General features: G+C 40.2%; 1 protein-coding gene across 1 annotated transcript in view; it reads left to right on the forward strand.

Annotated features, from left to right (window-relative positions):
• The window catches only part of TMEFF1 (transmembrane protein with EGF like and two follistatin like domains 1), a 114,271-nt gene that overhangs the window by 73,944 nt on the left and 23,460 nt on the right, over window positions 1-16,867 (forward strand). The window contains exons 4-5 of the mRNA XM_059476968.1: window positions 4,292-4,318; window positions 15,203-15,299. Coding sequence (XP_059332951.1) covers window positions 4,292-4,318; window positions 15,203-15,299 — 124 coding nt within the window. The remainder of the gene's footprint in view (window positions 1-4,291; window positions 4,319-15,202; window positions 15,300-16,867) is intronic.

A 16,867-nucleotide genomic window follows, 5' to 3' on the forward strand; every position in this document is an offset into this window, starting at 1 on the left:
ACTGTCACAACTTTAAGTGCCTCAGCAGAGCTCCACTAGAACGGCACCTGCTGCTCCCTGAGTGCCTGGTGTGCTTCGGGTGACGCAAAAATATCGGATGATAAAGGTCAGCACCCAGGACCTCTCCATGCCCTGCCAAGACGGTGACATATTTGTGCTCTTGATCTGTTACACCTTGTCCAGGTTTAGAGCAAATTTGGGGAAGAATCCCCCAAAGGAGCTCCGGTAGGAAAAGCAGATCCAATCGGCCCCTCCCCCCAACTAGTCCGGGAGGAAAAAATACCTCCTTGGAGAAAGGTGGAAAAAACCTGTTTATTAAACAATAAAACCAAAACAATATCAAACAATGAGACCCCTTGCCACTCCAAAAGAGGTGACAAACTGAGAAAACCCCGTCCTCGGGTTGCAGCTCACTCAGTCTCTGATCAGTCCCTCCGGTGCTGGAATTGTCGCAGGCCAGGCCCGGCCCGGTGGGCCACAGCTGCAGCTGCCGGTGCTCTCCTGGGTGTTCAGTCCAGAGCAGGTTCAAGAGGTCCAAAGAAAAGGGAAAAAAACCAGTCCAGGGAACTTCTTTGCCTCAGCTAGCTGACACTAAATAAAAAGCAAAAAAAAAGAGCTCTGTCCTGCTGTCTGTCCGCAGACAACACAGTCAGGAGCAGGAACGTGGAGGAGGAGTGCAGTGTCTGAAAACAAACTGCTGCTTCTTCTCTCCCCCCTTCACTCTCTGGAACACTCTTAAAGGTGCAAAACTTATTATTCAACATAAACAGAATGAGACGACTGGGGATAAAAGCATCATATAGTCAACCCAGGACACAACTTCCATGGAGACTCAGATATCAAATTAAAAGATATTTGGTAGACCCCCATTAATTTTCACTGGCTGCCTTTGAATTTATTATTAAAATGCTTTGTTCTAGGGCATCATCTGGGAGAGAGATTCACTGGTTTCCTATCAGAGATTTTTTTTTCAAAGCAAAGCTTCATCCTGGTGCGATGCACCCAAGACAATAGGATGAAATTCCTTCTTAGTATTGGAACAACTGTTTGGTATTTAAAGTATGTCAGACTTCTGAATCTCATACAAGAATGAAATACTTCCTATTTGCTAGGGATTGATACCTTCTGTAGCTACAGCACTGGAACAGGCTACACAGAGTGATTTAGTCACTAAATCATTATTCTGTTTCTTGGCAGGTAATATTTTGATTAAAATTTTACAGACATAAGTGATTTGCAATGTATTTTCTTATTTTCTTTGCCGGAAGGCTGTCAGAGTTTCAGGATTCTAAAATAAGTAATGTTTAAAGAAGAGTCAATTATAGATGCTTTAGAAATAAACAAAATGCAAGTTTTGACATTAAAAATGGTTGTTTAGAGAAATGAAAGAGAATGTATGGATGAAATTTTGGGTCTGCATATACAGGTTTTAATATTGATTTTGACTGCTGCCAGATTTATATTGTATGCACATGAAAATGTACCCACACAATGATGTAGTACTTGATTATACTTGCAGTTTCTCAGTGTACTGTATACATTTAGAAGCCACAGTCCATTGCTTTCTGTGGGGATTTCTGAGTCAAAAAAAAAAAAAAAAAAGTAAAAAGGGGAGTAAAGCTATTTGCAGAACTAGAAACAAGCACAGGATTTATTCTCCTAGGAGTGGCTTATGGAAGGGTCCACTTGCTTAAAATTTGTCAGTTGACTGTTTGCCCTCCTGTTTGTACTTAGCAGTTTGGAGCTGTTGCTCTAAATGGGCAAGAGATGGGCTCCATTTTTATGCTACTTTGAGTTAAAAGCCATCCTTCTTGAATGAGAGAGGCTGCAGGCATTTTTGATTTTGGGGAGCTTTTTCTGCCTCTGCACCAAAGCAGACCCACAGTACAGAAATGGCTCCTGTTCAGAAAGAACAAAAAAGGAGATTCTGACTGTAGCTGAGTGCTTACAGCATTCAGATGCTGTGTCTCATCCAAGCCCTTCTTTGTGTATTTTATGCAGAAACTCCTTATGGATTAAAGCAGCTCACAGCAGAAGCTTGTATATTTGTGTATTAGCATATTTTTTATAGAACCATGGGATGGTTTTGTTTGGAAAGGACTTTGGAAGGGACTTTAAAGATAATCCAGCTCCCACGTCACAGCCCTGGGTAAAGATATCTTCTGGTAGACCAGGTTGCTCCATGCAGCCTAGCCTTGAACACCTTGAAGGAAAAGGCACCTATTTGAAAAAGGGTGGCATAAGTAAAGATAGAGATCAATCCCTCCTCCTCTAATTACTGACCAGGGGCTGGGGGAATGCTGTTTGTGTCCAGCATCTTCACTTCTTTGAGCATCTTTCTTGAGTGAACTTGATGGATGAAGACAACTTTTGAAAACCCTGAATTCATTAAAGGCCTGAAAAGAGCAGGGCTCCTTGTCCAAGTAAGCTGGAAAAAAATGCTACTCTTTTAACCAGCAGCTGCCTGGGAAAATCTAGCCAAGGCTCAAGAAAAGAAAAAAAAAGCAGGAACAGCAGCTTAGTTTAGCATGGTTACCCTGGAGATGAGAGTCCTAGCATAGCTCCCAGGGAAAAGTTGAAAATGATACAGTTTTATAGACGATGACACTTTTTTTTTTCTAAATCCTTTTGAGAACTGAAAGTCCAGAGAGGTAGAAATGAATCTGTCCTGCTGCTGTGATGTCCTGCCAGGTGGACTTCATGTATATCAAGCCAATTATCTATAGAGATGGGTGGTCTGAGCCTCAGCTCCATGATTTACAGGTGCTTTCCATGTGTGGTACCTGCCCTGCCCCTTGCACACTGGATTTAGCTCCTTCAAATTTCTTAATGAAGCAATACTGCATCATAAGGCATATTTCTCAGTGATTCAACAGGACATTTTATATGGGATTGCATGCTTTTTCAGGAAAGTGGGTCACTGTCAATGGAGAGCAGAACCTTCTGGTTTTTGTGTTAATTTCTGTAAGGTTATAAGCTCAGTCTTTTAGACACCAAATAGTGGTATAGGAGGAAAGAAAGGTTTCCCTTTCTTGCCCCTTAAGGCGAAAGAAAAACAAATCTCTATTCCTGATACTCCATGTGACAGGAAATAATTTTTAATGTGTGAAGTGACCCAGTAACGTGGAATTTCACAATTTCATCCATGCACTAGAGGGAATTATTCTTAGAAATACAGCTCCTTCAAGAAAAGCAGGGGAGGGAACTGAGCAAACAGAGGGTTTGGTTTTTCCTCTGATGTGAACAACGACCTCGTGTGTGGAAGCAAAATTCCCACTCCTCTCTCTGTCTGGCCCCCTTCTTTCAGTTTTTAGCAGATAAATTCAGCTGCCTTCTCCATCACCAAAGCAGGCAGGAAAGGAGAGGTGTGGGATGAGCAGAATTCATGCTCTGCTCCTCTCCTCAGCTTCCAGAGCAGCTAATCTAATGGGAATGGGAAACAATCCACTGACAGTAGCTGCCACTCCATTCTCTCCTCTCCTCCTCCTTTGAGCTAGAAAGGCAGGAGGTTTTGTGACTCAGTTCATGTGTTTGAGGGCTTGCCTTTACTGCTGTGCTAGCTGAGGCCCGTGCAGAGCGCTGCCCAGCGGGATGCACATGCAAAATCCCTAAACAGATCCATGCTGCTCTGAAGTAGAGTTCGTTGGCTGGGGGTGATGAAGAAGCTCAAGTCCTTCTGACACTTGAACTGCTAATGCAAATGGGATCCAGTTGAAAGCTGTCACTCACCAGATGCTAATCCAGTCAGTCAAGTGTCAATGAAATAACAATGCCATTAGACCATCTTTACAGCAAGTGATTGACTCAACTGACAGAAGCAATTTTGTCATTAGATGACTCAAATCAACCTTACTTGGATGACTAGTTGTCTTCTGGAGGTACTTCTGCAGTCAGGTGATTTAGGTGTTGAAGTTTGCCTTGAAGTACCACTCCCAGGGCCAGAGGGTAAGGAAAAATACACATTCAAAAAATCGGAATTTGTACTCTTCATCTCTCTTTGGCTTTACAAATTTTAATCTCTAACAGTTGAAAAGAGGGTAAGAAAGATATTTGTTTTCAGTACTGAATAATGCTGTTCCTTGAGTAACATCTTGACAGGGAAGAGAGAGACTAGGGCACAGTGAGTGTGGACAAACAGCATTAAAGGATGCCAGACCTTATGTGGGATATTTGTTTTTACAGCTGGCTCATGAAATGTAACATCTGTGTAACGTTTTACAGTGACAAGTTCCTGAACAAACAGCTGCTCCTGGAGCAATATTTTCATTTGCTTTCTTTTTTTCTTTTTCAGATAATGGCTCTGGGTCAGGAGAAGGAGGTGAGTATCAAACTCCACTTATCTTTGGTTTTGGTCTTTCTGTTAAACAAATGTGTGCCAGTTTTATACACATATATACACATGGCTACTGTACAGCACATGAATTGAGGGAAAATTATGGCACTTAAAATAAGCTTTAAGGTTGCAGTGATATTGGACCATCTCAGAACAGTAGCGGCAGAGGAATAGGTTGTAGTGTGCATTTCACCAATATTGTTCTTTAAGATTTGACCTATATAATTTTTCATTTGTTACCAGCAATGCAGTGCAATATTTAGATCCCTATTTCACCTGTATTTCTCTCCAGAAAATAACCATTCACAATAAATTTCTTACCATTTTCCCCTTCTATTTATTTCCATAGTGTCTAAAACATCTAAGTTGTTACCTTATGCTTGATTGAGCTTGTTGCCTTAAATATAAAACAATTGCATTATGATATCTATTAATATGAAGTATTTTACTAAAATATTTTTGTTAAAAAATATATATTAAAATATATATATATTGCTGTATATTCCAAGAGGGGATGTAGTACAGCTGATGGTAGTAGAAGTGTTCCCATCTTTCAACACATCTTAATCTTCTTCCAAGGGTTAAAAAAAATTATCTTAATTCTATCTTTGATGCTACTTACAAGAATACATATAGAATGAAACAGATATATACAAACACAGAAAAACTGTTTTGCTTTTAGGCTTTGGTAGTATTAAGAAAGTGTTGCATTTCATGGTGATGGGACTGAGTTTTGAAGTACTGCAAATCTTGTCTAGCTACATAAAAATGTGTTTTTGGGGAAAGCCATCTATGGCATCACGGTGTAGCTAAATGTAACAGTTAACTTTTCAAAAACCAGGAGCTAGCTCACTCTTTTGTTCCTGTATGGAGGTGAAGGAGGGCATTTCCCTCCCTCTAAAAAAGCTGCTATCAGTAAATTCCTGGGCTGCTGCTAGCTGCTGCTCGGGCCATTCTCACCTTTGTTTCCTTTTGGGCCAGTGTCAGAAGGAACAATTTTCTGCTCAAACACTTCCTCTTCTTACCTCCACAGGTGACTTTTCTGATGCTTCACACTCTTTCTCCCCTCTGTTTGCTTCTCCTTCCCCCTTTGTTAGCCAGTCTGTTATTCCACTAGGCCTGCGCCCTGCAAGCCAAACTTTCTGGTCTTGGTACTGCTATGCATTTATGGTAGGAGACAGATGACAGTAATTTAGTCCATGTTTCATTTTTTTTTTAGAAGGATTTTAGAAAACCTTGAATGCCATTGAGATTAGTTGGGTTTGGGTTTTTGGTTTTTTTTGCAGTATTTTCTGATAATATTTTTGTATGCAAAAATCTTGGTTAAAGTCCCTTGTAAATGTTACTGTGTTGACCTGGAAGAGATTGGCAGCCAACTGATAGATGTTAGGATTCTTTAGCTTCAAGAGAAATTTTGAAAAACATAGGCCAGAACATGCTATGTTTTGTTGGTTTCACGCTGAAGAGGTGAAAGGTCCATGTTCAATTATACTCATTCCTTGATTTGGGCAGGAGGCTGAGCCCAAATCCACCTGTGTGGGCAAGAGAGACCCACATGGGCTTCCCTTTGTCATTGCTGCTCTTTTTGTTCTCACTTGAAATGTTCATTGAGCCTGGGACAAAGAGCTGGGAAGGAAGGATTCGTGCTGTGGAAAGGCTTTGTTAGCTGGGGCTCAGCATGCCAGTGCATTTGAATTATTTATGCAAAATAGAATGCCATCGGCTGAGGAGGTTTGGTGGTCCCTGGATACCTTGCAGAAGTAGTTGGTGCATTGTCTTGGGAGGTGGAATATGTAGATGCAGTTCACTTCGGGCAGAAAGAATTTAATCTGGTTCCCTTGGCTCCAGGTGAGTTTCTGCAGTGCCTGGGTATTGAATTAAGAAGGAACAATGTACCCACTCTGTCCTCCAGCAGTTTTGTGACATTAGACCTTCATTTATTGGGGTTTCTTCTGAGTGCCTTTGGGCCAACTGAAATGTTCCTTCCTTTGTTCAGTACGAAAACAGTTGGGTTTAGTTCCTAATTTTAGGTTAAGGAAAAGGAAATTTAAACAACGAAACGTTGAAAATTCAGCTTGACTCTTCTTCCTTTTTTGATATATCTTGGATATTTGTGATACATTGAATTATTCCTCTCCTTGTGCACCTTCCTTGCTAAACTGGGTGTTGGGTAATACTTCTGTGGGACAGCTGGTTACTCTTCAACCTGTTGTGTCATTTTCTGTGTCTAAAAGCAATCCTTCAAAGAATGGAAACCATTGCTGCTTTGGTTATTGAACTCTACCCTGGCTGAAAATCCAAGGAAATTTTTGTAACCGGAATTTGGGCTTTTTTTCATAATTGAGGTAGCTGTAAAAGTGTTACATGAAAACATTAAAACCTGAAAATCTTACTACAAGTTAAGGGAATTCAGAAGGAAAACCAGACTTCTGGAAGACTGTTGGACCTACTGAGGATGGAGCTGCATTGTTTGGAATCCAAACAAGAAGAAAGGACAGGAACCCAGGCTGTGGGTGACCTGCAGGTAGAGGTGCTCCACGGTGCCCCCCACACTTCTGCCTCTCTGGTTGTTTCAGCTGTGAGACTGTCTGCTGCAGAACTGCATCCTGGCCCAAACTTCCTCATTTTCTCAATAAAGGAATGTTTAATCTCATACTCTTGGATAAGGGTGCTCAAATGGGAACCTAATTCCCTGGGGAGCCTCTGTGCCCTAGGGGTTGGGTACAGCTGCTGCTTGGAAGCACAAGGAAGCTTCAGTGGAAGTGGAAAAAGGCAAGGATGAGTGAGAGAGAAGCAGCAAGTGAGCAGACATACTAGCTTAGAGACTTGTGTTTGCTTCCTAGGATCTGTGATTCCAGGTGTTAGTCACAGAATCAGTGTTTGCTGTGTTTCTCAAACATGCAATTAGTGTGATTGTGTATGCACCAGTGGTGCTTGCACACACAGAATAGATGAGCACAGCTGCTTGTGTGCATTCAGGAGGCATTGCAAGTGCTCTGCAGATGCACTGCTTGCTCTTGGATTTTTAACTTTGAAAGAAAGTAATGGGAAAGCATCCGATTTTTGCTCTTCAGTTGCTATAGCTCTGCCTGAGGCAGTCACCACTGCTGAAATTAGCTGTTGGCCTCATGTTCAGCTAAGATGTGTGCTACTGATTCACACTGTTCTTTTTCATTTTCTGAATTTCATTGCAGAACAATCTCATTGATGATTCTGAAACTTGACTTCATGCATATTCTCCCTCCTACTCCCAAACTATGATGTTAATGCATTCATTTCTACATTAAAAAAAAGAAAAAAAAAAAGAAAAGTAGATTTAGAAACGAGAAAAACAAAAGATTTTTTTCCTCAAAGATTGCTTCAGACAATATCTTGCCTTAGTAGTTATCATGTGCTACAAGAAAAAACACCTAAAGACCATGGAACTGCTGGTTGAGGTTCTCCACAAATCATCTTCACTGTTACAAAAATGCTAGATTTTAGGAAAAGAATTAAGAGTGGGAGAATTTTTTCAGTGTGCCTGAATGAGATGAAGTAATATAATTTTTAAGGATGACACAATTGTCTAGTTGCCCTCTGACATTCTGAATGAGCTATTTCAATTTTCTATGCTCTGTTGGCATGAGTTGTAATAAAAGAACCCATTTTTCTAATTTCAGAAGCCTGAAACTTAATTGTAGTTATGAAGCCAAGCAGTTGGTCACTTGTGGCAATGGGTATCCTGAGCCACTTCTAAGAAGAGTGTATGATTGTCAATTCAGAAATGAGAGAAATTTCAAAAATCTCAACAGTGAGATTTTGTATATTTACATATTATTTTATATATCTACCATTATGTTTCACTCCTACAGAAGGCAATGTCAGACAGCCTTTAAAGAGTTTTACTCAGACTTTAAAGAGTTGCCTGGCTGGGGTCATGGCTGAAGATGGTGGGATCCTTTAAATTTTCACCCAAAATGCAGGCTTCTCTCTATGTTCTCATATGAATCATTCTGCAATTTCCCTGTTCTGAAGAACACAGTCATAAAATTAGTCCCTTTGTTTCATCCATATTTTGTTAGAATTTGAGGCAGAACTGGAAAAGGACAAGATACAGGCTCAGATTTGTGTTCATCTCTGTCAGTTGTAAATTGCAGCAGTATTTGAATTGTTGGATGTATTTCCAGAACATGTAGATTGGGGCATGAAAAATTATTCTGAGGCCATCACATGCACATAAAAAAGTAGATTGCCAGCTCACAGCTGTGATGTTGACTTTGTGATATAGTAAAGCCTTTGCAAGAATGTGTTGAAAACCATCAGCATTTGTAACATACACCATGAAAGAGCTAACAAATGGTAAAGGCTTTTCAAGCCAGCCTCTCAGAAACAAATCACTGTCCTAGAATAAGCACGTTCCCTGCTCTAGTAATCAACCAACAAGGGTGAGATTTCTAAGTGCCCTACTATGCCCATAACATTAATTTTTAATTCATTTTGTTCAGTGTTTGTCTGTGTACCTGAGCAAAATGCCTTTTTGGTATTAAAAAAGTTGTAATGGTAGTTAGACAGATGGCACCCAATCATTTCAGGCTTTTAAGCTAAGGAAATAACATGCTTGCAATACATATAGCTAAGTTAATTATTATTAAAATAATTTGTTTTGAATTTCTAATCCCTCTGAAATTTAATAGTTGAAGTAGCTTGTGATGAACGTCTAGCAGATTGCATTTAGTAATTAATAAATTGATATACAGTATGTGCTTTTTAGCAGGCTGCCATCTGTTCCTTCCCCTCACTGGGGACAACACTTATCCAGTAATTGTCACACAGTCAGGGTGGAATAAACACACACAATTTAGAGCCTCGAATATTTTCTATTTTAATTTGTAATAGTGCCACTGATTTGTTTTCATGTATTTTAATATGACTTGAAGAAACTTGGTGGTGATTAGCACCCTGGATAGGAGGTAGCATCAGGTCTTTTAGCTATTTCTACAATGATGTGTGACATAGAAAGATTTAAGATGCGGATTCCATCACCTGGCTTGTCACTGAATGCCACTTCAGCTTCAAATAGCCCTATTTATTGTTGTCAAGATCACATTCTATGTAGGTAAAATTAGCACTGAAATAAAACAAGCAAGAATTGCTGTTTTTACATCAAAGTTTCATAAAGGCAGAGGCAAAGACCCTAAATGTTCAGGTACCCTGTTGGTGGAGACTCATTCTAAGCAGGTTTTTCAGGGATGCTGGAGCATGCTTGGAAGGATGCTGGAGCCAGAGGCACATAAGGACAGACTCCTTTTCCTTCTTGCACAGGATAAGTAATAAATGAGGACAGATTCATCTTATATACCCTGCACTGGGCATCCAGTGTGTTCATGGAATTGTGGGACACCTCCCTTGGCATCTGGTGACTTTCTTGTCCTTTGTTTCCTACCATCATCTAATCATGCTTATTTTCCCTGGTGCTTACTCTGAAACTGTTGTGTCATTCTTTGGAGAAAAAGGAGCTAGCTGCATTTTGAGAAGGGTGTTGGAGTAAGTGGGTACTCGAGTTCTTTAAGTGGAGGTTTCTGCAGTGTGAAAGCTGATCCAGTCTTGCAATATGCCAGCTTTTCCTGCCATTATCCACCATGTCATGTGCACAGAAGCAAAGCAGAAGTTCCAGTTCTCAGGCCTGTGAAATCGCTAACATCTCATGAGGGTAGCAGTGGTAGGGAGTCCTACAGTGCTCGTCCTCATGTCCTTTGCTTATTGAGTGACACATTGTCATTGTCACAAGCACTGGGCTTATGACAAGCCAATCACCTTGGCTGGGTTGTGATTAGGGGAGCAATCTTCAAACTCCTCTCCTCCAGGCACCTCAGTCATAAGTAGACCCAGCATCCTCCTGTTAAGCCTGTAATGCCTTTTCTTGCAAAATCCTCTTCCAAAGGCTGATGCCTTTACTGAAGAGTGCTTGAAGCAGCAGTGTGTGGTCCATACTGCACATGGAAAGGATCTTTCAGCCACATATAGAGCTCTGCTGGACCAAGCCAGGCTTTGCTTCTAAGCCAGCTGGGTGGTTGGATAAGAGAGCAGGACCTTCCACACTGCCAAATACTGCTTTGGCATATGATCCAGCAGTGTGATCAAGAGAATTCAAGACATCACTTGCCAAAACTTTGGGAGAGCTCAGGGTAGTGTTGCTCTTGCTATAAATATATACTTACAGACAAAAAGAGCAGGTTCACAGCTTTCTTTCAAATTATGGGAACAATCTCCTTTTTAACTAAGTGCGTCATTAAAGTTGCCCTAAAATTTAATGGAACATAGGATAAGTCACTGAGCTCTGGAGTGAATTGCAGTCCTTAGTGCACCATTCTGTGGACTGTGGTATTTTGAGAGGAATTTCCAGTGCTAGCCATACTGAAGGAATCACAGTCAGAAATCTTTTTGAGATTAGTTAATCCCATAAGATACAGTAAAAATCATCATGATCCCAAACCAGTTAGGAATTGGTTTTCAGAGGGGCTTTCCTGGACATTCTATCAAGGAATTCTATCTATACATGGCTACTGAGAAGTTCCAGCTCCCCCCTCTTCACTGGGAACAGTGATAAATACAAATGTACAGCATAGCTCCCTTTCCAAGCTGTGCCTTAGGGCAGACAAAACTTCACCTTGACACAGATGGATGCTCTTGCTTTAAGCCTGATTGAAAGCCCTCAGCAGAAACCCAGCCACATTACCATTGTAGGAACACACAAATGAGTTGCTGAGGGAAGCAATTTACTGCTGCCCAATCCCTCTAGAGCTGCTCTCCATTGGCAGGCTCCTGCCCTGCAGCTCCTAAGATATAGCTGGCCATCTTCTGCACAGGAATAATGACCTCGAGGAGAAGTGTAGGGAGCACAGCTCAGAGAGACAACTGGGAGCCACTGATCCTGTCTTTGTGCCTTGTTTCTGTTGAAGGACAGAGCATTAATGAGGTGCTGCCCTGAAACATGTAAGGAAGCTGAAAAGAGAGGGAAAATGAGCTTTCACTCAACATCAAATTAATATGTCAAGAAAAGAATTAATCAAGATACCCACAAAACCAAGAAGAAATTCTCTAGTCATATATACATCAATATTAGAAGCTTGCATAATAAACAAGAGGAGCCTGAATTGCTCATTTGGGAGCATATTTTGACCTAACTGTTATTACTGAAACCTGCTGGGAAGATCCAATTGATTGGAATATTAAAATTAATGCCTACAACCTATGTAGGAACAATCAAATGTGGGGGAGAAAGGAGAGGCAACATGTCAAGGGATATGTTGCCATTTGAAGATGCTTACACCAGAGAAACATGCTCTCAAATATTAATGGGTTAACATATTTTAACAGGACGCAGGTGTACAGGTCTGCTACCAATTTGGGTTGAAAAACAATATTCATCTACTCTGTGTTGGTGGGAAATTGTATTGTGTTTTCTTGAAGGACTTGTCTTGGTTCCAGCCAGGGCAAGGTTCATTTTTGCAGTGGCCAGGAGGTGGCATGGCCAGGACCCAGAAGTTTTTCTACCCCACCTCACATCCTGCTGGAGGCAGGGGAAGGGAGTTTTTTTCTGGAAGGAATGGCTCTTTCCTGGTAGGGGCAACATGGCTGCAGTCAATATGGGTGCTGCAGTGAGCATTTTAGTGCTCACTGTGCACTTTTGTTTTTAATATTGTTGCTGTTACTGTTTGTTTTCTTATCTCATTGCTGTCTCCAGTAAATTGTTCTTGCCTCGACCTGTGAGTTTTAGTTTTTATACCTCCAGTTTACCACACCATCCCACCACAGGGGCAAGGAGGAGGGGAAAGCAGAGCCAGAGAGCAGTATGTGATTTGGAGATTCTTGCTGGGGACACTGAGTGGGGAGTACCAGTCCTACACCACAACAGGACATCAGTCTATATTATATGCAGTGTCTAATAGTGTCACTGCTAAAATATAATGCAGCTAGTAGTAAAAGATGCTTCTGAATATCGTGGGTCACTGATATACATGAGGTCCAGCAATCTAATCTAATCAAGAAAAAAACAATAGTCACAATTTCTTAAAAACAAACTTAATTTTAAAAGGTAGAGAAAGCAACTTTAGGAAGGAGGACAGGGGAAAGGAGAGAGAGAATGTTACATCAAGTAATACACAGAAACAATAAAAAGTAGCTGTGGGCTATGATTCTGAAAGTAAAATGGTGTTGGGACATTCACAGGGAGCATAACTTGAGCTGAAAAGGAAGGATGTGTATGCTGCATGTGCTTGTGTATGTGTTACTTCTTTTGCTCCATTGCAAAATTGAAATAGTGCAGTAAAAAGCACTCTGGTTGCATTTGTAGTCAAGTCAGATAGTATAAATGGGGTATGATGAAATATTTTCCATGCTAGTGGTACCATAGAAGGATTTTAAGCATGGTGAAGAAGTATTTTCTAACCAGCAGGTTTGCCAGGTTTGCACCTGAAAGCTTTAAAAATAGATGGTAAAGAATTCTCTAGGCTGTTGATGACTTTTTGTCTCTTTATCTTCGGTAGAATAATGATAAATAATACAGAAATATTTTCAGAAGAGATAAATGTGATGACTGGGGGGCAACAGCCTCTCATTCTGGCAGCTATGAGAAGCACAGCAGTGAAATAAAAGATGGAAAAATTAACTGAGTACAAAATTAAGGGAGGGGAAGATACTAATGCCACTCTCTATGAGTTCATGGAAAACCTTTATTGTGAAAATTACAATTTTTAAACTGATTTTTCCAAAAAGGCATTTGTACAAAAGAACATTTTATTTAAGAGTACCACCACAGAGCCTCAACCTTTCTCAGTCAAATGCCATCTTTAATCTGATACAAGTCCAAGTAACTAGAGAGCACAGCATCCACACAATGCACATCTAACATGAAAAAATACTGGAAATCATTAGATCATTAAATGTTAAGGAGTTGGCAGAAAATGAGTGTGCTTCTAGAGACTGTTCTTGGCCTCGTGACCCCTTCCACTGGTGACCTGGGAGCAAATCAGTCAGCACTGATTTGGTGTGGATGACAGAGAACAGGTCACTGAGCTAACAGGGTGCATAAACAGGCAGGATTTCAATGTCTGAGGACAGTTATCTGTAGCAAGTGCAGGACCTAGGTAATTTTTCCTTGATGTCAGGAAAACATCTGTCCTACAGACTGTTGACCCTGAAAAGTATTCATTGGGGAATAAAGTAGATAATAAAGTAAGTATGATTGTCAGTGCAGAAAAATGGTCAAAAAGCAATATGATTGTCAGATGTTTAAAGTGAAGAATGTCTCGAACGGTATTTGGCTTTGGTGACAACTTTTCTGGAACAATATGTCCAGCTCTTGTACCTGTACCTCCAGAAGGTGTCAGCTTGCTCACAAAGGGCATAAAGGGTCATAAGAACAGAAAAAGAAGTGGAAATACGATGAATGAAAGCAGTGTCATTTGTTTAACTTATTCAAACCGTAGGGGATCATTTATTAGGATGGAAAAGTGAAATCTGACACTAAAGGACACTTCAAAATGCCAAATGTAGGCACAGGAATGTGGCATGTGGAAAGAAGGAGAAATCAAATAAGATGTGCATTTGTAAGGATAAAAGCAGATGACCTCTACTGCAACTTGATAAGAGTGGTGATAGAATTTCTACAGCAGGAATTTTGTTTGATAGGTATTAATCTCTGGAAAATGCACAGCATGATTTAGACAGAAGGCAGTTAGCTTGCAGGTCTCACCTGCACCATTCTTCATGGAACACAGCCCCACAGGTCAGAGGGAGTGATTCCCTGCAGCCAAGATCCAGGGAAATTAGGAAGAGCTGTTGTGGATTTCTTTTTCCTGTTTGTATTTAAAGAATGTAAATTCAGCTGTTCCATTGGTGGTGTTTGATTTACTGTTGCCACAGCACATAAATTGTGCTATGAGGAAAGGAAGGGAATCGCTTTGATCTCCGTCCATCCGGCAGTCTGTGTGCAGTCAGCTGTGCACCACCACCATACTGTGATTCTTTAAGTGGATCTTGACTCCCTCTGCAGATTTCTGTGGTTCTTTTCCTTCCTTTCAAATACCTAGCTCTCCTTCATCACTCTGTTAAAAATCAAAAATAGGAGTGGCTAATGGTAGTGAAAAGGTAAGAGTATAATTCTCTTTTACATGGTGAAGTACATTTTCTCTTACTTGGTGAAGACTTTTGATGTCCATGTCAACTGTAAAATTATTGTAGATGTTTTTAGGATCAGAATATTTGAGATACTGATTTTACTTTTTGGGATACATAGCATTTCTACCAGATTCATGTCAGTTAATAACTTTTTTCTTTTATTCCTATGAAGCTAAACAAAGTGGTCTGGAAAATACACCACAGCATATGTGACATATGAGCACAGTCTAATCGCATAGGCAGGAATCAAAAAGGGGAAAAATTGCAAGCAGTAACCTTGCATAAGGATATCTGTAATTAAAGACTGTCACAGAAAATAGCATTTAAATCCCCAGTACCTAATATTCAAGGACATCTAAAGGGACAGGGTTTATACATTATCAGTGGCAATTAAGAGTAAATGTGACTGGGATGCATGTCAATGCCAGTTATGTGCCTGGTGAAGCGGGAATAAATAAAAATGACTGAAATAAGAATAAAGGAAGAGCCAATCAATGAAGCATTAGTGTTTTCTGGGATGCTTTTCTATCACTGGTACAGTTCTAACAACCTCCAATTGACTGACTTTCAAAAAGGGAGCACTATTAAGGTTAATAGCTTCAGTATATGACAGCTTTATGTTGACAGTATTCCTGAAAGCAAATGGATTTAGGTAAGCAAAAACAGAGCTTAATTTAAAAGTCATCCTTTCTGTTATTGGGTTTTTTTCAGAGTATGAAGGATCTGGGACAGAAGTTCAGAGAAAACACTCAAAATGTGGAGTTTGCAAATACAGGGCTGAGTGTGATGAAGATGCAGAGAATGTCGGGTATGTAATGTTTTCCCTAACAATATCACTGAACAAAAGGGAAAAAATGTTAAAGGTACATGATTATCTGCTTGACTGTGTTTGTTCTTACTAACTGAAGCTTTAGTGCCATCCAGTAATAATGTGTTTGATATGTGTCTGTAAAAGAACAAACCATCTGTGGTTGCAAAGTAGTGGGAGAAAACAACAGAGAGTTGTACTGGAAAACCTTTAGCTAATATTTTTCAAAGAGCCTTGATTTGTTTTATCCTGCCAACAAAACAAGTCGAAAACCAAACAGGAATGCAAAATAAATACTGATTATTCAACCCTGAAATTTTTTTCTCTATGTTCTCTTTGTTCATAAAGTGTTACATGCAGTTATTTCCATCATTGCTAACTTTGGACCTAAAGGGGAAGTTGAACTGGGGACTTGAGCCAGTCAGATCTTCCAAACTCCCTGTGGCATCTGATCTCTTAGACGTACCCAGGGGGAAATTACTGAAAAATATTAATTATTGTCAATTAAATTTCAAAACAAATTGTCAGGAAACTAATGCAGAAGCAGATGCACCAAATTTCCGTGCTCGAGGTACTTGGGTATATTACACCCCAGCTGCCCAGGCTCTGTGTGGCTCTCTGAAAGGGCAGAGATATCATGAAGGAAAGGGCTTCTTCAGACAGCCCCATAGGGCTTTAAGAGGTTTTTAAAAGAAGTCCTGTCTGCTGATGGGGCTTTGTTTTCCAACAGCCTTTGTCCTGTATGGAATAAGGTTTACTGGGATCTGGGCTGGTGGCAGGTGCTGGGGTTGTGGCTGCAGGCACCGTGCATGAAGGTGTTTGAGAGACTTGCAAGTGGTACATTTTTGTATCCACAGAGGGAGCAGCATCCCAGAATAACAGTGCCTACATCACTAATCGGAGAAAACATCACTCTCCCTTTTCTTGTCTTCCAGCTGGAATCCATTTAATCTTGAAACATGTCTTAATTGCACAAGGTTTTATTACAGGATACCAGCATGAAGACATCTCAGGCAGTAAAGCAGCTTAGCACTAACATTCAAGATGTACATTCAAGATTAAATTGTACAATACAAGGGAAAGCAAAGTGGTAATAGTGCTCATGAATACTAGCATGATACTTCACAATTCATGAAGTGCCATAGTACTGAAGCCAGCTTGCTCTTTCCAGGAAAGAGACACATGAACTAGAGCTGTTTTTTGTAATACTAATAATCATTTGGAATGTTGCCTTGGTCTGCTTCATTTATGACTGGAAGGATGGTATAGATTATATATTTTATATATATATATATATATATATATATATATATATGTATGTTTGCTATATGCACTAAGATGTGATCTTGGCTTTGGAAGATAAATCCTGAAGCATTCAACTTCAGTAAAAGCTTGCCTAGTCTTTCTGCACTTGTAGAGCTGGAATTCCTGCAGCTATATAGTAACTATAAGAAAATTAGGATAAAGCTGAGGGGAGCTGAAGGCTTATTATCTACATCCTACTCATATGAAATGAAACCAGTTCCTGCTTCTTGACAACAGGCAGAAGAAAAAGAAGCATCTTTTGC

The sequence above is a fragment of the Ammospiza nelsoni genome, chromosome 1 (genome assembly GCF_027579445.1).
Source record: "Ammospiza nelsoni isolate bAmmNel1 chromosome 1, bAmmNel1.pri, whole genome shotgun sequence".
Classification (NCBI taxonomy): Eukaryota; Metazoa; Chordata; class Aves; order Passeriformes; family Passerellidae; genus Ammospiza; species Ammospiza nelsoni.